We start from the raw sequence: 23,007 nt of genomic DNA on the forward strand, positions 1-23,007 counted from the left end.
GTATCTGGCTATATGATTATCGTAATTATTTTGTTTAAACCAGAAATTGAGTTATGTTTCCTTTTGGTATGGTATCAAATTTTCTTCCTTGGCTTTCCCTTGAGAAAAGGACTGACAACTGAATTATTGATTGGGATAGATACAATGGGTGAAATGTTGGCCCCAGTGAAGTCAGTAGTTTTGTCACGACTCCAGTGGAGCCATGATTTCTCCCAATGGCATAATCTTTCATTCCTCCCTGAGGCCAAATTCCTATTAACTTCATTGGGAGCCTAGCCTCAGTGAGAAATTCAGGACCATGTCCAACGTTAATACAACTATCCTACAGGACTAACAAGCAGAACTAATAAAATACCTGGTGAATAAAACAAATGTCCTAAAAGAAAACTTACTTAAGTGAAGCAGTACTGACAAAATATCTATTGTCTGTTCATTCCTTCTTATCCAAAGCAGATGAGGAGTAAGTATATAAATCCCATCACAAAGGCTTATAATTACATCATAGAAATACGACCAGCTTTCCTTCTTCGCCTTCAGTTTTGTAGAACAGATTAATTTAATAACTACACTGAACATCTTCTAATTAATATAAGGACCTCTGTGAAATCATGGTGCATAAACATGGAAAAATGTCAGAACATATATGAATGATGTGGGGCTGCCTGTCATATTTTATGAAAATTATATGTTCCATCTGTTTGTTTGTTATTGTGCGGTTTGCTATATTTGTTATAAGAGGTTAATTCAAGTAGGGGTGAGTTGCACATAATCAGGAAAGGGGCCCATAGCTTCAGATAGCCCCCATCTAGTGATACTTGAAAGACAACATGGGTGTCATTCGCTTTGAAGCTCAACAATCCAACTTAGTGGCAGGTTGTAACAAGCAGGAAAAACTAGAAGAAAGAAATTTGGGTGGATAAATGGACAGTCCCTGAAGGTCAGGGAAGAGGGAGGCAGAGACTGCAAGGGAACAGATTGAAGTCCAGGCTCCAGCGATAAAAGGAGCTGGGATAAGATTGGCCTACCTAAACCTATAGATAAGATGGATATGCACACAGGCCTTCTATTATGTTAAAATCCTTTTTTCTCTTGCCTGTGTTTCTGATGTTAAGATTAAACAAAAACTTGTATTGGGTCATTGTTTGGGTCACAGCTCCTGAAGGGAAGACTTGGAGGCACTGAGCCCAGTTGGGCCTACTGAGGAATCATGGTTGAGACACAGGGTATTGTACCCAAAGGACCCAATCTAAGAGAAATCATGAGATTTCAACCAGGGACAGATGAAGGCAGGAGGCACCTGAAGGGATGCTCTCTGAGAGACCGGGCGGGGGGAATGGGGTCAAAGGTGCAGCTAGCCATGGCAACATACAGCCATTAATGTTAACAAGAAAGTTTTTTTCCAATGATTTTCCAAGCACTGTACCAGTAGCAGTACATTTTAAATCAGAAGAAAAATGTACTGCTTAATTAGTACCCACACTAATGAAGGTGGATTGAGATTTCTGACTTCTCTCCAGGACAGAGGTACCCAATGCATAGTAGCCCAAGAGACCAAATGTAGTCTATGGCCCTCCTTTTTCTACAGAGAACAAATCTAAACAACTGCCTGTTTGTTATTGCTGGTGAACTCAAACAGCAAGCAATTTCTAGTCTTCAGTCAAGGAAGCTACAATACAAGCAAATATATTATGATTATGTTTATATTATGAACTGGGTGAAACCTTATTATGGTCGAGTTAAAAGCCCATTGTGAATGACAGGTGTGAACTCACCTTTCAATTAACGTTACTGTAAGCATAAGCTCTCACTTAAGGAAAGAAATATATGAACCCATCTAGGAGCTTTGCTAAGTATTCCCCCACCTGATAGATGTGCATGTAGGCAGAACAGATGGAAACAACTGGGAAAGATTGAGACACAGCCTGCAACACTATGGCTGACCCTGGTAGAAACCTGGGGAGAGGTTTTGGGTCACAGATTCAGGCTGAAAAAAGTGCTCTTGGTGCTGTAAGCAAAAGAAGCTGTTTCCTGCTATTTGATTCCTTCCGCATTCAGAGACACGGGACCTTTATTTATTGAAAAAGAATGTACAAAGTGCATCAAACATCTAATGATCACTAATTTCTCCTTCTAAATGAAACAACTTATGAGATCCCGAATTTTTGGTTAGCCATTCGGGTCAAAAGGGGCAACAATATGCCAACTGTCTATGCTTAAGAGGGTCAGTCTTTGTTTGGTAACTATACATTTACTATTTTCTATTGTGTTCTTCCAATTCTTGTCCAATATATTTCAATGGAGTTTAAAAGCTGTGCCCCTATGTTGCTTCCTAGAAGTTCCCACACCAGCTATAGTATTTAACATTTGCTGGTACGTGTCATAAAAAAAGTCCACTTTGTTGTTTTGACCTATGCTTTCAGATCCTTTCCTTTGCTTTTCTGCTTGCATCTCTTTTTCCACCCATCATGACTCCTTCAGTATACCCCACCATATGCAGAACATTGAATAAATGGAACTAGAAATAAAATGTACATCAAAAAGTTCTGATGAATCACATTAACTTTCAATAACATATCTCCCCTGCTTTATTTGTACCTAGTCTGGTTAGATTGTACACTCTTTCCAGTAGAGATATTACCTGTCTTTAAATTGCCAAAGTGGTGCTACATATATAATAAATCAAGGTCTTCCTTCTGATTAAAATAGGCACATTAGGAGCCCAAACAGATACTGGCATTGCTTATACTTAAGGCTTATCCCACCATTCAAGATCACTAAAAGCAAACATTGCACAAATCCTGCAGCCTACTTTTATTTCCAGGGGCAACGCTGACGAGAGGCGATTGCTCAGACGGGAGTCACAGGGCCCCCAGGGTGCCCATTGCCATGCCTTATTTTGTATCTTGCACATGATTTAGCATTGATCCAGGGCTGCTTGTCACTTTGCATCCACATAGGAAACAAAGTCTCTGCTCGAGAGCTGGGGGCGGTGCAGGATCAAGTGTTACGGTGGCCGTCAGCACCGACCAGCCAAGCTTGAGCACCCTGGCCGATGTGCTGCTGCCACACACCAGAATGGGGCATTTCTAGACCGCGCTCCCTCCCCCCCGTCCGCTCAAACTTCAGCCTCCTTCCAGGTGCCTGCGCGCCCTGCACAGCGATACTGCTCGCGGGCGGCCGTCCAGCGCCCACATCAGCCCTGCAGCGTCTGGCACCGGAGATTTAGGGATCCGGGATCCAGCCGCCGCCCGGAACCTCCGAGGCGGCACAGCGAGCGGCTGTGTGTGAAGCCGAGAGCGGCGAAGGAGGGACCGGTTCCGGCTTCCGCACACACCCGCTCCCCGCGGTCCGCAGGGGAGAACTTAGCCGGGGCGGCCGCCGGAGCAGCTGGGCCAGGTGAGAGGCAGCCGCGCGGGGAGCGCGGCGCTGCAGGGAGGCTCGTGGGTCCCTCCCCCCGCGAGCGGAGAGAACGCTGGGCTCCTCAGCGTTCTGCTTGTGCCCCAGCGTTCGGCGAGGGGTGCGGGAGAGACGCCCTCGGACTCCTCCGCCTCTGTCCGGTCGGAGGCAGGCCTGCAAGCCGCTGCTGGGAGCGGGCCTTGGCTGTAGTGCCGGGGCTAATCAGCAGCCCCCTCCACTCTCATTGGTTTGTCCAGGGCGGAGGTTGCGGCTCCTGGAGAGGGAAGGTCTGATTGCTCATTAAATGCACGTTGTGCGCCCTGCCCTGGCCCCGGAAGGGAGGAAATGAAGCTGGAGGTGGAAGGGTTCTGTAACATTTGCTTTTAGTAGCTTAAACCACTGATCGGGCCCGACTCCAAGTGGACCTCACTGTTTGAGGACTTTGCTTCTGGAATGCCACGCAGGCGGAATTTAAGGATCCCGCTTTGACCTGGGGTTAGGGCCACTGGCTTGAGAGGTAGTTCTGCTTGATCTCTCCTTCTGGAAACAGGCTCACTAGAGGGGGTGACAACTCATGCTTTAGGCCCCTCTCTTACTTAGAACCCAGTAAATCACAAAGTCTGCCCTCGTTCTGTTATTACCAAACACATAAAACAGTTATTTATTTTAGTGCTATAATATATGCTTGACATTAAAAAGATTCTGATAAATCCTTCCCTGGAGAGTTTACAATTTAAAGACTAAACATCTTCTAGGAGTGGTGAAAGACTTCCAGAAAACATGGCTATTTCTAAACCATGCTAGTGGCAGCCACTATGTTCTATTTTATCCAGCAAGATTTTCCAGGGTGATTGACGCCAGCTTTCAAAGAGCTCACTAATGTTTGTGCGTAGATTAAATGCCAAGCCTAAAATAATCAGGAACAAAATATGCTGAATTTTTGTTGGATGGAACATTAGTTACATAAATCAAGCCATAAAACTACTCTAATGTGTGCTTCAAATAGTTATGTGCAATTTTGATTTAATAGCAATACAGGAAATGTGGGCACTGTAGAAAATTTTCTTTATGGATACCTAATCGCTGTGTACAGTTGTGAAATAGGCAGCCAGTGCCCCATACAAGAGTTGTGCCATTCATTTTTAAGGAGAGGCTGTAGGTAATTTGGCTGGTGTTTACGAGGCTCGGGGGAGTCTTGCCTGAGTAAAACCTAAAAGATTCAGCCCATAAAGAGCAAGACATTCAGGAAATGAGGTTGGTAGGACATTACATGTTTTGTGACTAGAGAGGGATAGCTAGCTACCTTGCTAGAAAGCAGCATGGTAGTTAAATAATAAAAAATGGGCGTAGTCATTGTACTGAATAATATAAATACTAAATAATGTTAATACAGTGGAAACATTTAAAATATAATTTCATACAGGTTCTGCCAAAAGTGATTAATAGAATCTGTAACATCTTGTATCAAATACTCCTTATAATAAAGGTTCTGGTGTGCTTTACAGCTGCCTTCCCTGGATGGGGCATCCTGTTGATGTGCATGTATAATTTGTCATGCATATATATGGATCTGCGTAATAATGAGAGCCTACTCCAAGTGTTAACATTTGAGCTCATTAACTATAAGAATTTTGATTTCTCTTGTGTGGGAAGCACATACTCATATATGTGCCCAATTTCTCAGTAATTCAGATGTTACAGTTTCCTGTTATAGCCGTAATAACATCATGGATTAACTTTACTGAAAAGTCAGGCCAGTATGGAATTAACAATGAGAGAAAATAGCGATGAGAGAAGCTAGGTCTCCTGCATTCTGCTTCCAGGTCTGTCACAAACTTCCTGTGTATTTTCAGCAATACTCTTAACCTTTCTGAGCCTCAGCTTCTCTTCAGTAAAATGAGAGTAATACATATGACATAGGAATGTTGAGGATTAATTAATGGTTGTAAAGTGTTTTGAGATCCTCATTTGAAAAGTTCTATATGTTTGCAAAGTGTTGTTTATTAATTATTGCCTAGTATTTGAAAGGGTTGTTTGGTCTGGAAAGAAACCTACACCACTTTTTTTTTGTTTAGTGTAGCGTTCTTTAAATGCACTTCTTAAGCATTTGTCGCCATCTGTGTATTCAGTTGTTTTTGATATGTTTATGAAATTGCCATTTCAATGCCTCAGAATATGAAATAAACGACAAGGTTATGTATAAATACTAAACATTAAAGTTCTTATTGTTAAATCAGCATTAAAGTGGATGAAAATTAGTTTACAATCTAATATTGGACTCCCAGTGTCATAAATGTCACTCCTCAGAATAATGACAGTTGCTAGCAGGAAGCTCAGCAATGCAATTTTGAACACAAAATATGACAGTCTAATACAATTTAAACATGGCATGAAGTGCTAAGTGGTGAACAAACTGATTTATGTGGGTTATCAAAAAGCAAATTTTAATATCTCGACAGGACAATATATTGCTTTCTCTATTGGAGGGGAAGATAGGGTGGGGTTTTTTTCTTTTCTTTCTTTTTTTTTCCCCCCTAAGGCAACACAATTTTCTGTTTAGGAGTTACTAAATTTTTTATTCCTCTGCATAGAAATTTGTGGCAACATTCTACTAGTGCCTTTTCTTCAGCAGAAAAACTGTCAAACTGTTTTTGTTTTCTTTTTTTTCCCCTTTGTTTGGGATTTTTGGAGTAAAATTTGAGAGATGGATTTACACCTTGAGAAATCAGAGGTTGTTGGTGATGGGTTTATTTCTGTTTCAGGGCTGTGATCCTGCAGTTCACTGCATGCAGGTGCAGCAGTGTGGCCATGTTAAACCGTAATGATAAAATCCATAAAATCATGAATGGTGTAGTGAAAGTGAACAGGGAAGTGTATTTACATGATCACATAACACAAGAACCAGAGGTCACCCAACGAAATCAATCAGCAGCAGGTTTAAAACAGACAAAAGGAAGTACTTCACACAATGCACTGTAAACCTATGAAACTCTTGGCCTTCACAACATCCCCCGCAATAAGTATAACTGGGTTCAGAAAAGAATTAGATAATTTCATAGAGGATAAGCCCACCAATGGCTATTAGCTAAGATGGTCAGGCATGCAACCCATGCTCTTGGTGTCCCTAAGGCCTCAGTTTAACTACATCAGTTAGGGCTATGACCAAAGAAATCTTCTGTCAACCTAGCTATCACCTTTTGAGCAGATGGATTACCTATGTTGATGGGAGAACCCCTCCAGTCAGCGTAGGTAGTGTCTACCCTGAAGAGCAACAGCGACACAGCTGCACCAGTGTAACGTTTTGAGCTTAAACAAGCTCTTAGCCTCTGACTGCCAGAAGCTGGGACTGGACAACAGGGGATGGATCACTTGATAATTGCCCTGTCCTGTTCATTTGTTCTAAAGCATCTGGCATTGGCCACTGTCAGAAGACAGGATACTGGGCTAGATGGACCATTGATCTGATCCAGTCTGGCCATTCTAATAATCCAGTCACATCACAGAAGAGTTAAATTTGCATTGCTGCAATATTCTGACTTCTGCAGTTGAAGAACAAATGCTCTTTGATTGAAATAACCAGACTGTGTGTAGATTTCAGGGAAGGGAGAGAAGTGAGAGAGAAAATTAATGTAATTTGTGTGACCCATTAGTAAGACAAGTGGGAAAATTAAAACAACAACAACAACAAAACAATCACTACCACTTTACAGATGAATTATATGACAACTACCACCAAGCATGAAGCTCAGTACAGAGTAGCCCAGCTAATTAAGTGTTTGTGGGATTGGGCACTTAAATTACATTTAAAGATGAAGACATGGAGCTTTCAAAGAAAGGAAGGAGTGGAGGTAGATGATGCTGATATAAAAGAACTTTACAGGACATGAACTCAAAGGCTAATTAATGCTACCGTATGTGTAAAATATTTGTGTGTATGTATTGTTTTTTGTTTCTTATAGAAAGAGAAAAATGCCTAAAAAGAAGACAGGTGCACGCAAGAAGGCTGAGAATCGTCGAGAACGAGAAAAGCAAATAAGAGCTTCAAGAGGCAACATAGATTTAGCTAAACATCCTTGTAATGCTTCAATGGTAAAATAACAAAAACTACCTCTAATACCATTTTAAAATTTCTGCAAAACCATTGATACAGTTACATTGGCTGCATTAAATTAGAAAGACATTCTTTATACTTATACTGTAATTTATTTATATCATGAGCACTGAATTTAAAGAAGAATTTGAGTGTTTCAATGTAAATATAGATCTGTTACCTAATAATAAATATTATAAAATATATATATCTGTAACCTAATAATACATTATTATCAGAATCTTCACACAAACTGTACACTGACTGTTTTATGTAGAGAAAAAATAACTATTCAATCATTTGCATTTCACAGGAATGTGATAAATGCCAGAGGTGAGTATGCTTTATTTCCTTCAGCATTTTAACCTAATTTAACTTTAAAAGATTTTGTTTAATGCTTTGTTTTGATTTTTTTCATATGACAAGACGACAGAAGAATAGAGCCTTTTGCTACTTTTGTAGTTCTGTTCAAAAATTGCCTATTTGTGCACACTGTGGTAAGTGTAAATAATAAAGGAAAATACACTTTGCTCCCCTAACACTGCATTCCTTTTGTGTTGTTAAATAAAGTCTCAGTATTTTAACTAGGGCTGGCTAGAAGCTGCTCCTCAGGTGGTGTCAATTGTCATAGCCCAATCGCTTTCATGGGGCTATGCCAATTTGCACAGCTGAAAATTTGCCGCTTGAGGGCTGATTTGTGCAGACTCTCATGTACTTGAGTAGCCTCCCTGACTCCAAAAGGGTTTCGACTCTTAGTTTGTCTCTCATGTTTATTGTTTAAAAACATGTTTAGCACTTTGTTATGACTGAGACGGTTCTACATTCTGGCTCTCTCTTTAAATAAATGGCTGTGGGATGCCTGACAGCAAAGTTAAAAAGGCTGCCAAAATGCTGCTCTTTTAATCAGGAAATATTGCATCTTTTAGGACAAAGTTATCACCACTGATTATTTCCTAGTATAAATTAAATCAGTTATAAATTTTCGGCCTTGTATGTTTATATTGTATAACTTGTTACTATAGTACTTACATGCATTAAAGGTCTGCTCCAAAGCCCTTTGAAGTCCATGGAAAGACACTGGGCTTTAGATCAGGTACTAAATCTTATTTGCACTGTTGCTTGCTTAAAATGTGAGATGATGGGGGGCTAATAACGATTTATACTTTCAAATGAATTTTGTTGCTTTCCTGGTTTAATGGGTTTTCACCTATTTTTATATATTGTCTACTTGCCATAAAGCATGTTGGTTATTTGTGGTTTGATTTTCAGAGGTGCGGATCACCTGCAATTCCTGTTGACTTCACTGGGAGCTGCAGATGCTGAGCATTTCTGAAAAATCAGGCCATTAGTGTATAATGATACTCCACTATATATCATAATTCATAAACCTCCTTTCTGTCATTATAGAGACTACCCTAAAGTGGTAAACATTCATTTTCTACTCTTCTGCTACATTGTACGTCTTTTAACTTAATTGAGCCTTGTTGAATTTGTTTATCCTGATGTGCAAAATGTTTCGAGGGAGAAGAAAGTGTTCCTAAAAGTATCCTACAAAAAGATGTTAGCTTCCAATATTTCCCAATAAACACAATCAGAATTGTTTGGTACTTGTATCGTAGGGTGAACTGTTAGTGATTCTTGTATTTAGGCTGCCTAAAACTTTCCATTAAAAAAAATTCTAAGCCTCTTTTTAAAAAAAGTTCTAACACCTACATTGTTTGTAGCAGGCTTTCAAAATTTGGTAGGGAAAAGCCTGAGGGCCAGAGGCATGGCTTTTGCTTTCTTGTCCCATGAAATCCTCCTGAGTTATAAAGTTGTTAAAAATATCCCCCCCCCCCTTTTATGGGCACCATATAGGGCAGGAGTTCCCCCCAGAGTCCTGAAGGGGAATAGAGAACCATGGTGGCGAGACCCCAGCCACCCTTCCATACCCAGCACATAACTCCAGCAGTCGTTTCCCAACCCTCCTGCTGCTAGCTAACGTAGTTTGTCATGTAGCTAAAGTACTGTAAGCCCCTGCTGATGCTGCATAATGGAGGGTTGTTAGTTTACAGTTCCATATGATACAATTTTTTAATACATTTTTAAAAGGAAAAACTAGGAAATTGCATCCCAAGAAAGCTGTGTTAAAGGAACATTACTATGCTTGCAAAATCAAGCACTCAAAAGCTAAGATGTGCAAGATTTGCACTTGGCAAGTGCAACATTAATTCAGACCCTTTGTGCGTTTCTATTATGATACAGTCTTTAGATATATGATCACACATTACTTTTTCCAGGCCTCAGCCTCAGCTAGTGCACAAGGTGGACACACAAGCAGGCAGAATTAAAGTTGCAGACGCAACTCTAAATGTGGCATTTCTTAACTTTTAGAACATAAGAACTGGCCTACAGGGTCAGAATGTAGTTCATCTTGCCCAGTATCCTGTCTCTGATAGTGGCCCATACAGAGATTCAGGGGAGAGTATAGAAAAAGACAATTGTGGAATGATCGACCACTGTCTGGTAGTCAGAGGTTAAGGGTCACCCTGGGCATGAGGTTGCATCCCTGACCATCTTGGTTAATAGTTATTGATGGACCTATTCTCCATGAACTTATCCAGTTTCTTTTAAAAACCCTGTTATACCTTTGGCAATCGCAATATCTCATGGCCATGAGTTCCACAGACTAGTTGTGCACTGTGTGAAAAGTACTTCCCCTTATTTATATTAAATCTGCTACCTGTTAATTTCATCGGGTGACCCCTGGTTTTTGTATTGCGTGAAAGGGTAAATAATACTTCTCTAGTCACTTTTCCCACACCATTCATTATTTTATAGACCTCAGTCATATCCCCCGTTAGTCATCTCTTTTCTAAGATGAACAGTGTCCTAATCTTTGTAGACTCTCATTGTATAGAAGCCATTCCATACCCTGGAACATCTTTGTTGTCCTTCTCTGAACCTTTTCCAGTTCCACTATATACTTTTTGAGATGGGGCAACCAGAACTGGACACAGTATTCTTGGTGTGGGCACACCATGGATTTATATGGTGGCATTGCGATATTTTCTGTTTTATTTTTTATCCCTTTTCAAATAGTTCCTAATGTACTATTAGCTTTTTTGACTGCTGCTGCTCATTGAGTGGAGGTTTTCAGAGAATCCTACACACCATCTCCACAATCTCATTGTTGGGTGGCAACAGCTAATTTAGAACTCATAATTGTATATGTATAGTTGGGTTTATTTTTTTACTTGTGCATTACTTTGCACTTATCAACGTTGAATTACATCTGCCATTTTGTTGCTCAGTCACCCAGTTTTGTGAGAACCTTTTGTAACTCCTCAGTCTGCTTTGGACTCAACTGTCTTGAATAATTTTGTATTGTCTACAAACTTTGCCACTTCACTGTTCGCCCCCTTTTCCAGAACATTAGTGAATATATTGAACAACATTGATCCTAGTACAGATCCTTGGGGGACCCAGCTGTTCATCTCTCTCGATTGTGAAAACTAATCATGTATTCCTATCCTTTGTTTCTTGTCTTTCAACAAGTTACTGATCCATGGAAAGACCGTTCCTCTTATCCCATGGCTATATAGTTTCCTTAAAGAGCCTTTGGTGAGGGATCTTGTTAAGGCTTTCTGAAAATCCAAGTACACTATATCAGCTGGACCACCTTTATCCAAATGCTTGTTGACTCTCTCAGAGAATTTTAATAGATTGGTGAAGCATGACTTCCCTTTACAAAAGCTCTGACTCTTCCCCAACAAATCAGGTTTGGCTATGTGTCTGATAATTTTGTTCTTTACTATACTTTCTACCAGTACATCCAGTACTGAAATGAGGTTTACCAGTCGATAGTTGCCAGGATCTCCTCTGGAGCCCTTTTTAAAAATTTGCATTACATTCGCTACTTTCCAGTTACAGTATCTGGACCAAAGACTAACTTTAGTGCTATGTTACATTCTACAATTAGTAGTTCTGCAATTTCATATTTGAGTTCCTTCACAACTATTAGATGAATAGCATCTGGTCCTGGTTATTTATTACTGTTTAGGGTATCAATTTGTTCTAAAACCAATCGACACATCAGTTTGGGACAGCACTTCAGATTTATGCCCCAAAATAATAGCTTCGATGTGGATATCTTCCCCACATCTTCTCCAGTGAAGACTAATGCAAATAATTCATTTAGCTTCTCTGCAATGGCCTTGTCTTCCCTGAGTGCTGCTTTAATACCTTTGTTGTCTGGGCCCTATTGCCTGTTTGGGAGGTTTCCTGCTTCTGATGTACTTTAAAAAATGTTACTGTTAGTTTTTGCATCTTTAGCAAGTTGCTTTGCAAATTCGTTCTTGGCCTGCCTATTTATACTTTTACATTTCATTTTCCAGAGTTTGTGCTCCTTCCTATTTTCCTCATTAGGATTTGACTTCCACATTTTAAAGGATTTTTTTGTTGTTGCCTCTAATGGTCTCTATTACTCTGCTGTTTAAGCTATGGTTGCGTTCTTTTGGTCCTCCTCCTCCTGTCTTTTTTGATTAGCAGTATTTGTTTAGTCGGAACCTTTATTATGGTGTTTTTAAGTGGTCTTCTTGCTGCTTGCTGGTATTTTACCCTTGCTGAGTGCTCTTTTTAATTTCAGTCTCACTAGCATCCTCATTCTTTTGCAGTTCCCTTTTTAAATGTTACAGTGCTGGCATTTTTTGGTATTTTCCCACTACAGGGATGCTAAATTTTGATTACATTATGGCCACTGTTACTGAGTGGTAAAACTTGATTGCTTGACTCTGCAATCTAAATAACGTTCTTTTAATTTTATGTGATTTGATAATGATTTGTGAAGTGTTGACAATGTGCTCAGCAGGCTGCAAAACCTATAGTAAGACAGGGATCTTGCCTAATAGAATTTACAATCTCAGAAGTGAGGCGAGAGAGATTTGGGCCGAAATGGAAAAGAAAAATGATTAAATAGGTTATTCCGGCGTGAGAATGTGTTGTGTATGGTTTTGTTGCATTTTTTTTTTTGCCTTCATTGTACTTAAGTATCTGCTTAAATTCCCTATTATTTTTTTTTACTGCTGTTACGTTGTCATTCATTCTAAACTGTTTTGACTCTACATAATTTTTTGTTTTGGGTTAATAGGAAAAACAAAATGTATGATGAAGTCTTCAGACTGTGTTATAAAACATGCTGGCGTGTATAGTACTGGCCTTGCAATGGTGGTATGTATACAAAATCATGTTGTCTTTTGGAATAAGAGAGCAATGTGCAGCCTTATTCAGATATTCTATGGCCTGTGTTACACAGAAGGTCAGACTAGATGATCACAGTGGTCCCTTCTGGGCTTGGACTCTGTGAATCTGGCTTTTATTTTTTAGAGGGTAATACCAGACTAAACCTCAGTATGTTTTTCTTCTCATTGCTCTGTAACAAAATACTTTTCCATAGGAGTACAAACCTAAACAAACATTTTTTTTAAGTGCAGATCCTGCAAACTCCTATGCACTTGAGTATCTTTACATAGCCCTCATGAGCTCAATGGGATTATTTACGCAAGTAAAGCCACATATGTATAGGATTGGGGCCTAAATGATTAAAGGCCATATGCCACTCTCCATTAAAATGTGTAAATCTAGATTAATGCCACTGAAGTTAATGGAGTTCTGCTGATTTTACAATGAGGTCATTGAGAACAGTGTTTAACCATAAATAATTTTATTTACAGTGATTATTCTATACGACAATAACATATTTTTCCTTTTCATCCCTTATATAGTAAGGTGATAAGTTCCCTCAAAATACCAAAAGTATTCTTTTTAAATGTGAAAATTGCCAAAGAAATTCTTAAATATTTAAAATTTAGGAGGAAAGGACTATGTGACTGTGGAAAGTTAATGTAAATATATCCCTGCAGCTGCCTCCTCTAGGTAGTGGATTGTTTGCAATAATAAAATGATTCTGTGCCTTAAATGAAACAGATTTTTCATTGACTCTGTTAACTCTGTGGGTGTGATTCTCCACTCCATTAGGTCAGTTTTATGTTGATATAACTCCCCTTAATGCCATATGTATATAGTATATTGTAAAGTTTAGGCGAGGTAGGTAAAGCACAGGTGAGGTAGGAAATCTTCTGCCTGTTAAACACTACAAGTGAAGTTTATTGAGGTTTGTAGTTTTGAAATTTTAATTGTAAAATTAAATTGTTTATAAACTGTTTGCTTCATTTTTTATTTATTTTTCATAAATGATATGACCTTTACTGTTCGAGAAGCTCAGATTTCTGGCTTATAGTTCATTTTAAAATCTAAATGGTTGATTTCAACTGTAAGAAAAGCTTGAGTGGTCTTTGATATGATAAATTGTATTTTTACCGGAGCTTTATCTCATATGTGTCAGCAAGGCTGCAAGATCATATCCATAAATTATAGGGGAGAAAGCTATTTTTCTTGTATAAGATTCAAGATATTAATGGAAAAAAATAAAACAGCAAAACCAAAGTACAGTTGATTATATTAAGTCCAGCAGAAGTGAATGCTGAAAACATGAGCTGAATACTGAAAGGACTTCATTAGAATTTGGATACATTTCTAGCTATTGGGTGAAAAGGGGAAAGAGATACTGTGCCTTACCTTCTCTTCCCCTCAAACCACATGCCCCTAGCCAGACTGGATACATGGACACGTTCTAGAATACAGAAGCAGAATTTCTCTTTAGATATGATGGATGTTCCAAGATGATGTTTTTCTGTGCTTACAGGGTGCAATCTGTGACTTCTGTGAAGCATGGGTCTGCCATGGTAGGAAGTGTCTCAGCACACATGCTTGTATCTGCCCTCTTGCAGATGCAGAATGCATTGAGTGTGAAAGAGGTGTCTGGGATCACGGTAAATTACTTAAGATTGAAAGATAAAAAAAACTAATTTTTTTGCTTACTGTGTCTAGATTATTATAACACAACACTTAATGTCACATTTTACATCTTCAAAGCATGCCACATTAACTAATTTTCACAACACATCTGGAAGCCAGCTAAGTATCATCCCCATTTTTCAAATGGGTAAACTGAGACAGAATTTAAATACCATGCCCAAGAGCATGTAGGTAATCTAAAATGGGATTACAGTCCAGGAATATTATGTAATCTATTTAGACATTTATACTACGTTCATCACCTTAGTGTCTGAGAGCCCTATGTAATTATATCACTCCAACCCATTATGTAAACACTGACTGGGTCTTTGGTATTCTCATTCCTTTCCTTGCTCTAGAAGCGATGTTTTGTTTTTCTTGGTACCAAGCTTCTTGATCAAACCACACCAGTCTCCAACTGTCAAGTTCCTATTGTGTATGTCAACAAAATTTGTATTTTGGAGAGGGGATGGCAAGCATGGGTAAGGGATAGTTTGGCCAAAAAAAGCCTTACCACAAGCCCTTTCAGCCATAATCAATCCAAAACATTATAAGACTAAAATGACCAGTAGTGTTTCATGCTTCACTTTTATACTATTGTGTGTCATTGTAATATGTAGTATTTTTTAGCATAATGCCAGATGGACAATGTTTAATTTAGGATTTTCTTCTTAAATGTTTTGTGACAGAAAGGAAAATTTATTCTTCGTCAAACCATATAAAGCTGCCTAAATTGCATGAGTAAAAGAGGTTTGTTTGGTTTTTTAAACCCATACTTATTTTTTCTGTTTTGTCTTGATAAATCTTGTAGGAGGCAGAATATTCAGCTGCTCTTTTTGTCATAATTTCCTCTGCGAAGATGATCAGTTTGAGCATCAAGCCAGCTGCCAAGTTTTGGAGGCAGAAACATTTAAATGTAAGTTATCCACTTAAAATCCCTTTCACCAATATTAAACAGATTCACTTCTTCCTATTGTGTAATAATACCTGTTTAGGGTGGTGGAAATGGCCTGGTATTTCACTTGTCTAGTTTGGGAGTGTGGTTATCCCAGCTTGTTAGGCAACAGAAGTTTTTCTTGTCTGTTCCTTAGAAATCATGTTGGCTGTCTAGCACGGCTGCAATTCCCCAGATTCCTTGTAGTTCAGTTGGAGCTCCTTGAATGGAGGACATTATTTTTTATCAATGTGGGTTAGCGTCTGAAGAAGTGAGTTTTCAGGAGGAGTTGCATCAGGAGACGGTGGGCATCTTGCCTATCTTGTAGAAATACAGCACAGGTGGAGGCATGAAGAGGAGAATCAGAAGAATGCAGAAGGAGTGGAAAAGTGTATTTTTATCCAAAGCTCGAAGTCAGTAGGCCTTGGATCAGGATCTACATATGTAGCAAAGGGTCAAAATTCATATTTTAGCAATGCATACTTTAATAATACATAGACCAAAGAACAGGAAAATACAAGCTGTCGAAGTTTGATTTCTGTAAAGGGATCTGGTGTGATGAAGTGAAGATATTTTTGGGGTTTCCTCTGAGTGATGTGTGCGTGTCTCAGTTTCCCCACGTGTTGCTCATGTTTTCCGGTGATGGGACCCGGGTGTGTAATCAGAGGGCAGAAGGGCCTTCCTCAGCCATACGTCTGCCAGCTAGACCCCTTTATCCTCCTGAGTCAGCCAGGCCAGCTGGAATAGGTTGTGGCAGGTGAAGACAGGAGTGGCGGCCACCTATCCCGGGAAGGAGACAAAGGACTGGGGAGGGGCTAGTGGCAGGTTGTGGGGGGCAAGAGGGCTGGGGGAAAAGAGGCCAGTCCCACCCAAGGGGCTGGCGGGGAGGGAGCCCTGAGAATGGGGCTCTCAAGGTGGTCACTGCTGTAACTTCTAATTAAGCTGCTAGCAAAGTCCTTCTGCGCTGTAATCCTGAGAACTAATAAACCCTTCTGACTTCCATGCTGGCTGTGAATCACTTTGGACAGAGGAGGTAGGGTGCATGGCCCCTTGGGGGGCACAGGGTTCCCCAGAGTCCCGGCGAAGGGGGCTCATAGGGCAACTCGGGCGGAGCTGGGGTGCTGAAACCTCCAAGGCCAGATGTAGGAGACGACTGCAGTGGTGTGGGGAGACACAGGGGGGCAGGTTGCGAAGCATTGGAGTCCTGTCTGGCTTTGTAGAGAGGCATCCGGAGCACGATCCCTGGGGTACTGCGTCACATCTGGTACAGACATAAAAGCTTAAAAGCCTCCAGATCAGACTCGTGGTCTAGCTAGTCCAGTATCCAGCAATAGTCAATTCCAACAGTTTCAGAGGAAGATGGAAAAAAACCTGGTAGAAGGCATGTATGAAATATACTGTCTATAGGAAAATTTTCTTCCTGTCAATTAGAGGATGGCTTATGCCCTGACACCTGAGGGTTTATACTGCTTTCAAAACTTGGTTGTGTTTGGTTTGGCTTTTTTCCTTTTTCTTTTTAATCCTTGCTATCGTAACTCTGTATGCTTTTCTTGTCTATATAAATTCCAAGTCCTTTTTTGAATCCAACAAAACTCTTGGCCTCTTGGCTCATGATTCAAAATATTCCTGTTTTAAATTTTATAATCTATTTTTCTAAAAGTCTTTCCTCTCCTTTTATCTCTCTTCCCTTTTAGCCTCCCTGCCAACCGTTGCTTGAGACTTGATTAGCTCTCCTTTATGTTCTGCTGGAATGCCTTCCTGTGAAGCACCACTGGAGCAGCAATTGCTGCTCCAAAGGGATTATTTCCTCTTGATGGGTTGACTTTTTTAATTCACAGCTGTGATGTCACACAGCGAGTGAAGAAATTACATTACAAGGGTTGCACTATGTTTAACATTCTACAGTGCAGGGTCGTCCTAGTAGAGAGATGGACTGTTTGTGATAGTGAGATTATAAAACATACAGTTTTATATTGAATTTTAAACATTGTTAAACAGCCAATCCCATTGTACCTATGAAAAAAGTTCTATTTCATAAGCTGGAAAGCCTATGAAATATAAAATATAGCAGTAAAAAAAACATTTAAAAGTACAGACTGCCTCATGGGAATATTTTAATGTATTAATTGCTATTCACAGTGCCCCTCCTTTAAATATGACAGATCCCCCAATCCTGCTCAACTTTCTTTAAAGGAAGGATCCTACTGTCTATTTCTGAAGCTTTAAAAGCTTGCTCTCACAGTTGGATAAGTTGGCAGTTTGGTTATAAACAAATGCACGTGATAAATCGTTTGTAACGATTCAAAACAAGGTGTGCATGCTCCCTCCTAAGCCTTGTCTTCATCCAACAAGCCTCATTTAAGGTATAAAATCCAACTTCTTTGCATTTATAGTACTCCCTCTTGTGGAGATAAAAATAACAACATGAAAATAATAAGGCAACCTAGATTTTAAAAAGACACCATCAACCCAGGTCTGCTTCTTGCGTATTTGCTATAAAATTACACGGGATTGTGTATGTAAATATATGTACGAAGGTACGATTTTAATAAGGACATGACAGACAATTCTTTACCAAACTATTCACAGACAGCTCAATTTTGCAAGTTGCTAACATCCTCAAATCCTTTTCAAATTAGGAAAATAAGGGTGTTTAGTATTTGCCTTTATATTCTGTTTAACATTACCATACAGCTCTGGTGGGGTTTTTTTTGTTTTGTTTTTGACACCATGAGGAAAAAAGAAGCAATGACTCAACTGTGGTTTCAATAAACTCCACCGTGTTTGTAAAGACGTGAGAACACAAAAATAGTTGAACTTTTTTAAAAACTGTTTTTGGGGGTAAGGGACCATTTGCTCCCAAACATGTACCAAATTATTAATGAGATATTAGACTCAGTGTATAAAACTCTTGAAAAGAGAGAGAAAATAGCCCAATAAAACCTTAACTATAGTGAGTATGATTGTAGCAAGGTACACTTATAGTAAAGACTTCAAAAATACAAGAGTTATTTATACTCTAAGTATGAGAACTTAACTGGCAGACAACTCTGCAGTTGGGTAGCTTTGGGAACTGATGATCAGGAAACGTTGCTGAGACGTGAAGGGCCCTTTCAAATGATCTAATATTTGACTAACTGTGTTAGTCCCTGTATTATTCTTTACATTTTGTATGGTGACACTGGTAATTTTAGGCTACCCATGAAACTGGAGAGCTGATCTGGATGTATAAAGTAGAAGAAAAGAGCCAAGTTACCTTTCATTTTCAAACACTGATGCTATCCATTTTCTTCATCAGGTGTTTCCTGTAATCGACTTGGGCAGCATTCATGCCTGCGTTGTAAGGTAAAAATCCAGATACTTAAAGTAGGTAGAACTTTGACTCCTCCTCCATATATGTTCTGCTGGTACCAAGTCTTGTTACATCTCCTTCCACAATATCTAGAAAACTCATACCTTCTGTATGAGGTAGGGGCCATATGGCACAAATATTTGTCCATGCCCCATTCATTTCCTGCTTTGATTTCAATAACCTCCTTTCTGTGTTCCCAGGTCCCACCAGTCCATCTAACTGCTAGCACAGCTGCTAAAATGGTCTTCTCCCATTGTTCAAACCACATCACTCCCTTTCTCATGTGCCTTCACTGGCACTGTGTTGCCCAGCACTTTTAAGTTTTACATTTCTCATTCTTGCTTTCAAGGCCCTGCATGAGTCCACTTTGGCCTGCATCTCTGATCTCATTTGTTATAATTTCCCCCTCACCCCCACATACCCACCCATCCACCCACACCTGAATCCCTTAGTTCCATCAGTGGAGCCAGGCTCTTCTCATTTGTTTCTTGCTCCTATTTCCTTACCTTCTTCCATGCGGTTTCCTATGCACTGACTATATGATCCTCCAATGCCAGTATGCCACGCCTCCATCTTTTCCTCCTTTAGATCATTCCTAAAGTCTTATGTCAAATCAAAGGTACTGTCCACCCCCAACATTTTTCATTAGGGAGACGATTTAAATAAATAAATCTATTTAACCCCTTTTTCTCAGTCTCCTATTGTGACACACAAAATGTGTGCACCTTCGAGTTCAGGACAGGAGCTGTCTTTATTGAGGTGTCTTGGACAGTGCTGAGCACATTGTTGGTGCTTAATTAGTACTAATTCACACTGGGGTCTCCTTTTAATTACAAATTGACTATGTGGCAGGGAGAGGTTCCATTTAGAGGACAATGAACACACTGCCTCACGAAACAGACATTTTAAATTTAGTTTTGTTTTCTTTTAAATTGTTGGACTAACCTAATGTCCATATGGCTGAGGTCTGTCAGACAGCACTCCCACTGACTGGGGCCAGCACTCCTTTAGGGCCAGCCTGCTAGCTGGCAACTTCCATGACAGGCAGTTGGTGGGTAGATTGTACATGAATTCCACTCCTACTACAGAAAGAACTAATTAAAGTTTAATCTCAACCAGATTACCCAGGTGCTATTAGAAATTTCACTTTTTTTTGCCTGCTCCAGAGTATTATGTTATGATTACAACAATGTCCTTTTCACCCTGCAGGCTTGTTTCTGTGATGATCACACGAGAAGCAAGGTTTTTAAGCAAGAAAAGGGAAAAGCGCCTCCTTGCCCTAAATGTGGGCATGAAACTCAGGAGACAAAGGATCTGAGCATGTCAAGTAAGGCTGTCTTTGAAAGGCTAGTGGAACAAATGCTGCTTCTATGACTTAGCAAGTCAATTTACTAGAAGTCTTATTTCTGTGTTTGAAAACTTAATACGTTCATCTTTTTAAACTAAAGGCATATGATGCCATTGGTGGCTGTCTGGGGGGTTTGTGGGCATGGGAATGTTGAAGTTCTTCATCTAAGAGCTTTAGAATGTTTTGGGGAGTTTGTGACATTTGCATTGAGAGTACTTTGTCTCAGTTAGTTGTTGCTGTGTCTGAGCTGCAGAATCCATTTGTTAGGACCTGGATATTTGGGCCCTGGATATTGACAAGGTTATGAATTGAGTGTTACTTTCAAGTTTTGGACTAAGGAAGAAGCACCCATGATCCCTGTTTACTTCAACTCTGTCCCTTCTTATTTCACCATCAAGAAATATCCTGCTGAAATTCAAAAAGTTTACTGAAAGATACCCCAAAAGTCTGCTTACCCAGCACAATTTATCCATAAAAACACAGATTATGGGAGCTGTGTGTCTATATATAAAATACATATTATTACAGCACCAAAAGTGCGCTTTACAGCCAAAGTTCTGGTCCTGAAGAGTTTATGATCTAAATAGTACATCTGGTACTATTGTATGTATGAATATCTCTGGAGGTAAGATATTTTGGATAGGGAGCAGCAGAAAAAGAGTTTGTCATAGTTAAGTGCTCTGTCTAAGGATTAAACCTGAAAAAAAACCAGTTAAAGTCTCTTAGGTGACTGATTACTATAATTCTGGGCTGTTTGCTGATATTGTCCTCTTGAGTAAATGGTGAAGATGGATGGTAGATGGAGGAATGTCGCAAGTTCCCCTGATGTGTGGGTGTCTGTTATGACTGATCTTGAAGAATAATAATTTAACTGTTTGTCTATTCACAGCACGCTCTCTGAAGTTTGGCCGGCAGACAGGAGGCGAAGAGGCAGATGGCGCTGCTGGCTATGATGCCTATTGGAAGAACCTCTCAGCTGGCAAATATGGAGATGCAGGCGATCATGATGATGAATATGAGGAGTACGAAGCAGAGGATGATGATGAAGACAATGAGGAGGGAGGAAAGGATTCCGAAACAGAGACCACAGATTTATTCAGTAACTTGAATTTAGGAAGGACCTATGCCAGTGGCTATGCCCACTATGAAGAACCCGAAGACTAGGATTACATAAGGGGAGCTATATAGCATTTGGAAGGAATAAGTATATGAGTGCTTTATGAATTGTGTGCGCTGCACTAAAATAGCTCTGCCAGGCACTTAAGCATCAAAGCTTATTAGGGAAGAAGGGCATGGAACTTCTATAGAAACTCAAGATGAGATTTATACATGTAAGGTGAGGGCTTGGAGAGAAGAATAGATGAATGTCCATATTCATGCAAGTAATCAAAGTGGTTTTGATCTCGCAATTATTGAGTGTAATAGCTTAATGTCTCCTCCTCCACCACATTGGGAGTGTAGGTGGGTAAAGGGATTTGTTTCCATCTGTTCATCAGAAATTAAGTTATTTTTCTTGAGTAATTTTGACTAATTCTGTAATCTGATTTCAGAAATTATATGTAGTGGTGTAAGTAGGTGACTATTCATTTTTGGCTACAAAATAAAAGTCCAGCAGCATTCTGTAGTGAGTTTTCATAAATAGTGATCTGGACTGAGTACTAGGAAAGTGCTTGCTGCAAACCTATAATGAACCAAATTTAAACTGAAATTAAAGTAACGTTACCAAACGTTGCCTGTAGGCAAGGCAGATCAGTGTATTTCTCCATAACATAACCATTCCATGCCTTTTTGAACATTATACATTAATCGTAGACGTTATGCACAATCACCTACAGTGCAACCTACATAAATAAGATCAAAAGTATTATTTATCACAATGAAAATGTTAATGTATCCTCCTTACCCAATAAAATCCATCATTCTCTCTCTTTTGGAATAATTCAGTCATTGTTTGCAAAGAGGGCAGTAAAACTATTCTACATCTAACCTTTACCTGCATTACAGCAGGATGAAATCAAAGATTCAATAAGAATCACACTAGGAGTTTTGTTTAAATAAGATGACAATAGAGCATTTGTGTTCTGTTGGGTATGTTGGGTACAAGACTGTCACAGCCACACAAGAGGCGGCGAGGCGCACATTAGAATCTCTGGCTGACACTGATGACTTTATAATAAAAATATTAGGAATAGTTTGCTGCTTTTAAGGAAAGTCATATGCTTCTTCCAAGAAACAGTGCCAACTTTAAATAATTTAAGTAAAAAATTAGAAAAGGAACTTGGTGTAACTAGAAATAAATCTTTTTCCTGCCCATTTCTTCAGTAATACTTTCCCTCCAGCAACACTGTGTGTGCACGCGCACACACTTTTTGCTTTGCTTGCTATGTGCATCTTCCTCAGCTTTTAATAAATTGCTTTTCCCCCCCACCCAAAAAAAATCACCATTCAGGTTGACCATATTGTGTCACCTTACAGCAGAGCCAGGTGATATGATGGACTCCGCTGAAGTGTCATGACACTTCAAACAGAGCGAATAGATTAAAAAGAGAAGCGCTGGTGATTTTCTGTCTGATGCATTTGCAATTCAGCTGAATAATTCATGCTTGAAAGATCAGAGAAATTGGAGGTGGAAGTGTGGCCTTATGCAAGTCACTTACTTTCTCTGGCAGTGTCTAAATACCTTTGAGGATCTGGGCCTCTGGGTTTCAGTTCCCCCCATCTGTACAATGGGGATAATAGTTCTTCCCAATATCCAAAGGGGTGGCATGAGGATAAATACATTAAAGATTGTTAGGCACTCAGATTCTACAGGGATGGTGGGCCATAAAAATGGTGGATAGACGAAGAGGCCTTCAATATCATTACTGACCCTGTAGAAAACAGGATTTCCAAATGCCACTTTATAATTTTTAAGAATTACACTTCATATATAGTGACGCTAGAATTGCCTAATTTATAGTTCTTAACAAAACATGATTTAAACAGAAGCAGGG

The 23,007-nt window shown here is 39.6% G+C and overlaps 1 protein-coding gene and 1 long non-coding RNA gene across 4 annotated transcripts; one reads left to right on the forward strand and one right to left on the reverse strand.

Annotated features, from left to right (window-relative positions):
- Positions 1–2,835: 2,835 nt before the first annotated feature.
- Positions 2,836–21,942, forward strand: ZNF330 (zinc finger protein 330). Of its 3 annotated transcripts, none has more exons than XM_067567981.1 (10): positions 2,836–3,396; positions 7,356–7,485; positions 7,800–7,819; positions 7,913–7,983; positions 12,615–12,694; positions 14,229–14,355; positions 15,192–15,296; positions 18,613–18,659; positions 19,876–19,993; positions 20,904–21,942. In XM_067567981.1, the coding sequence occupies exons 2-10, from the start codon at positions 7,366–7,368 to the stop codon at positions 21,176–21,178; spliced, it is 963 nt and encodes a 320-aa protein (XP_067424082.1). In that variant the 5' UTR covers positions 2,836–3,396; positions 7,356–7,365; the 3' UTR covers positions 21,179–21,942. The 3 variants fall into 3 exon arrangements, with proteins under 3 accessions (XP_067424082.1, XP_067424083.1, XP_067424085.1); XM_067567982.1 differs by lacking the exon at positions 2,836–3,396 and adding an exon at positions 3,615–3,913; XM_067567984.1 differs by lacking the exon at positions 2,836–3,396 and adding an exon at positions 4,907–5,219.
- Positions 4,205–18,621, reverse strand: LOC137166316 (uncharacterized). Its single transcript, XR_010923640.1, has 3 exons — positions 18,571–18,621; positions 14,102–14,156; positions 4,205–4,303 (listed from the first exon to the last, which is right to left on the reverse strand). It is a non-coding gene; the product is annotated as an uncharacterized lncRNA (long non-coding RNA).
- Positions 21,943–23,007: the final 1,065 nt, after the last annotated feature.

The sequence above is a fragment of the Emydura macquarii genome, unplaced genomic scaffold (genome assembly GCF_026122565.2).
Source record: "Emydura macquarii macquarii isolate MOO-44397 ecotype Brisbane River unplaced genomic scaffold, CSIRO-AGI_Emac_v2 contig_2834, whole genome shotgun sequence".
Lineage (NCBI taxonomy): Eukaryota > Metazoa > Chordata > Testudines > Chelidae > Emydura > Emydura macquarii.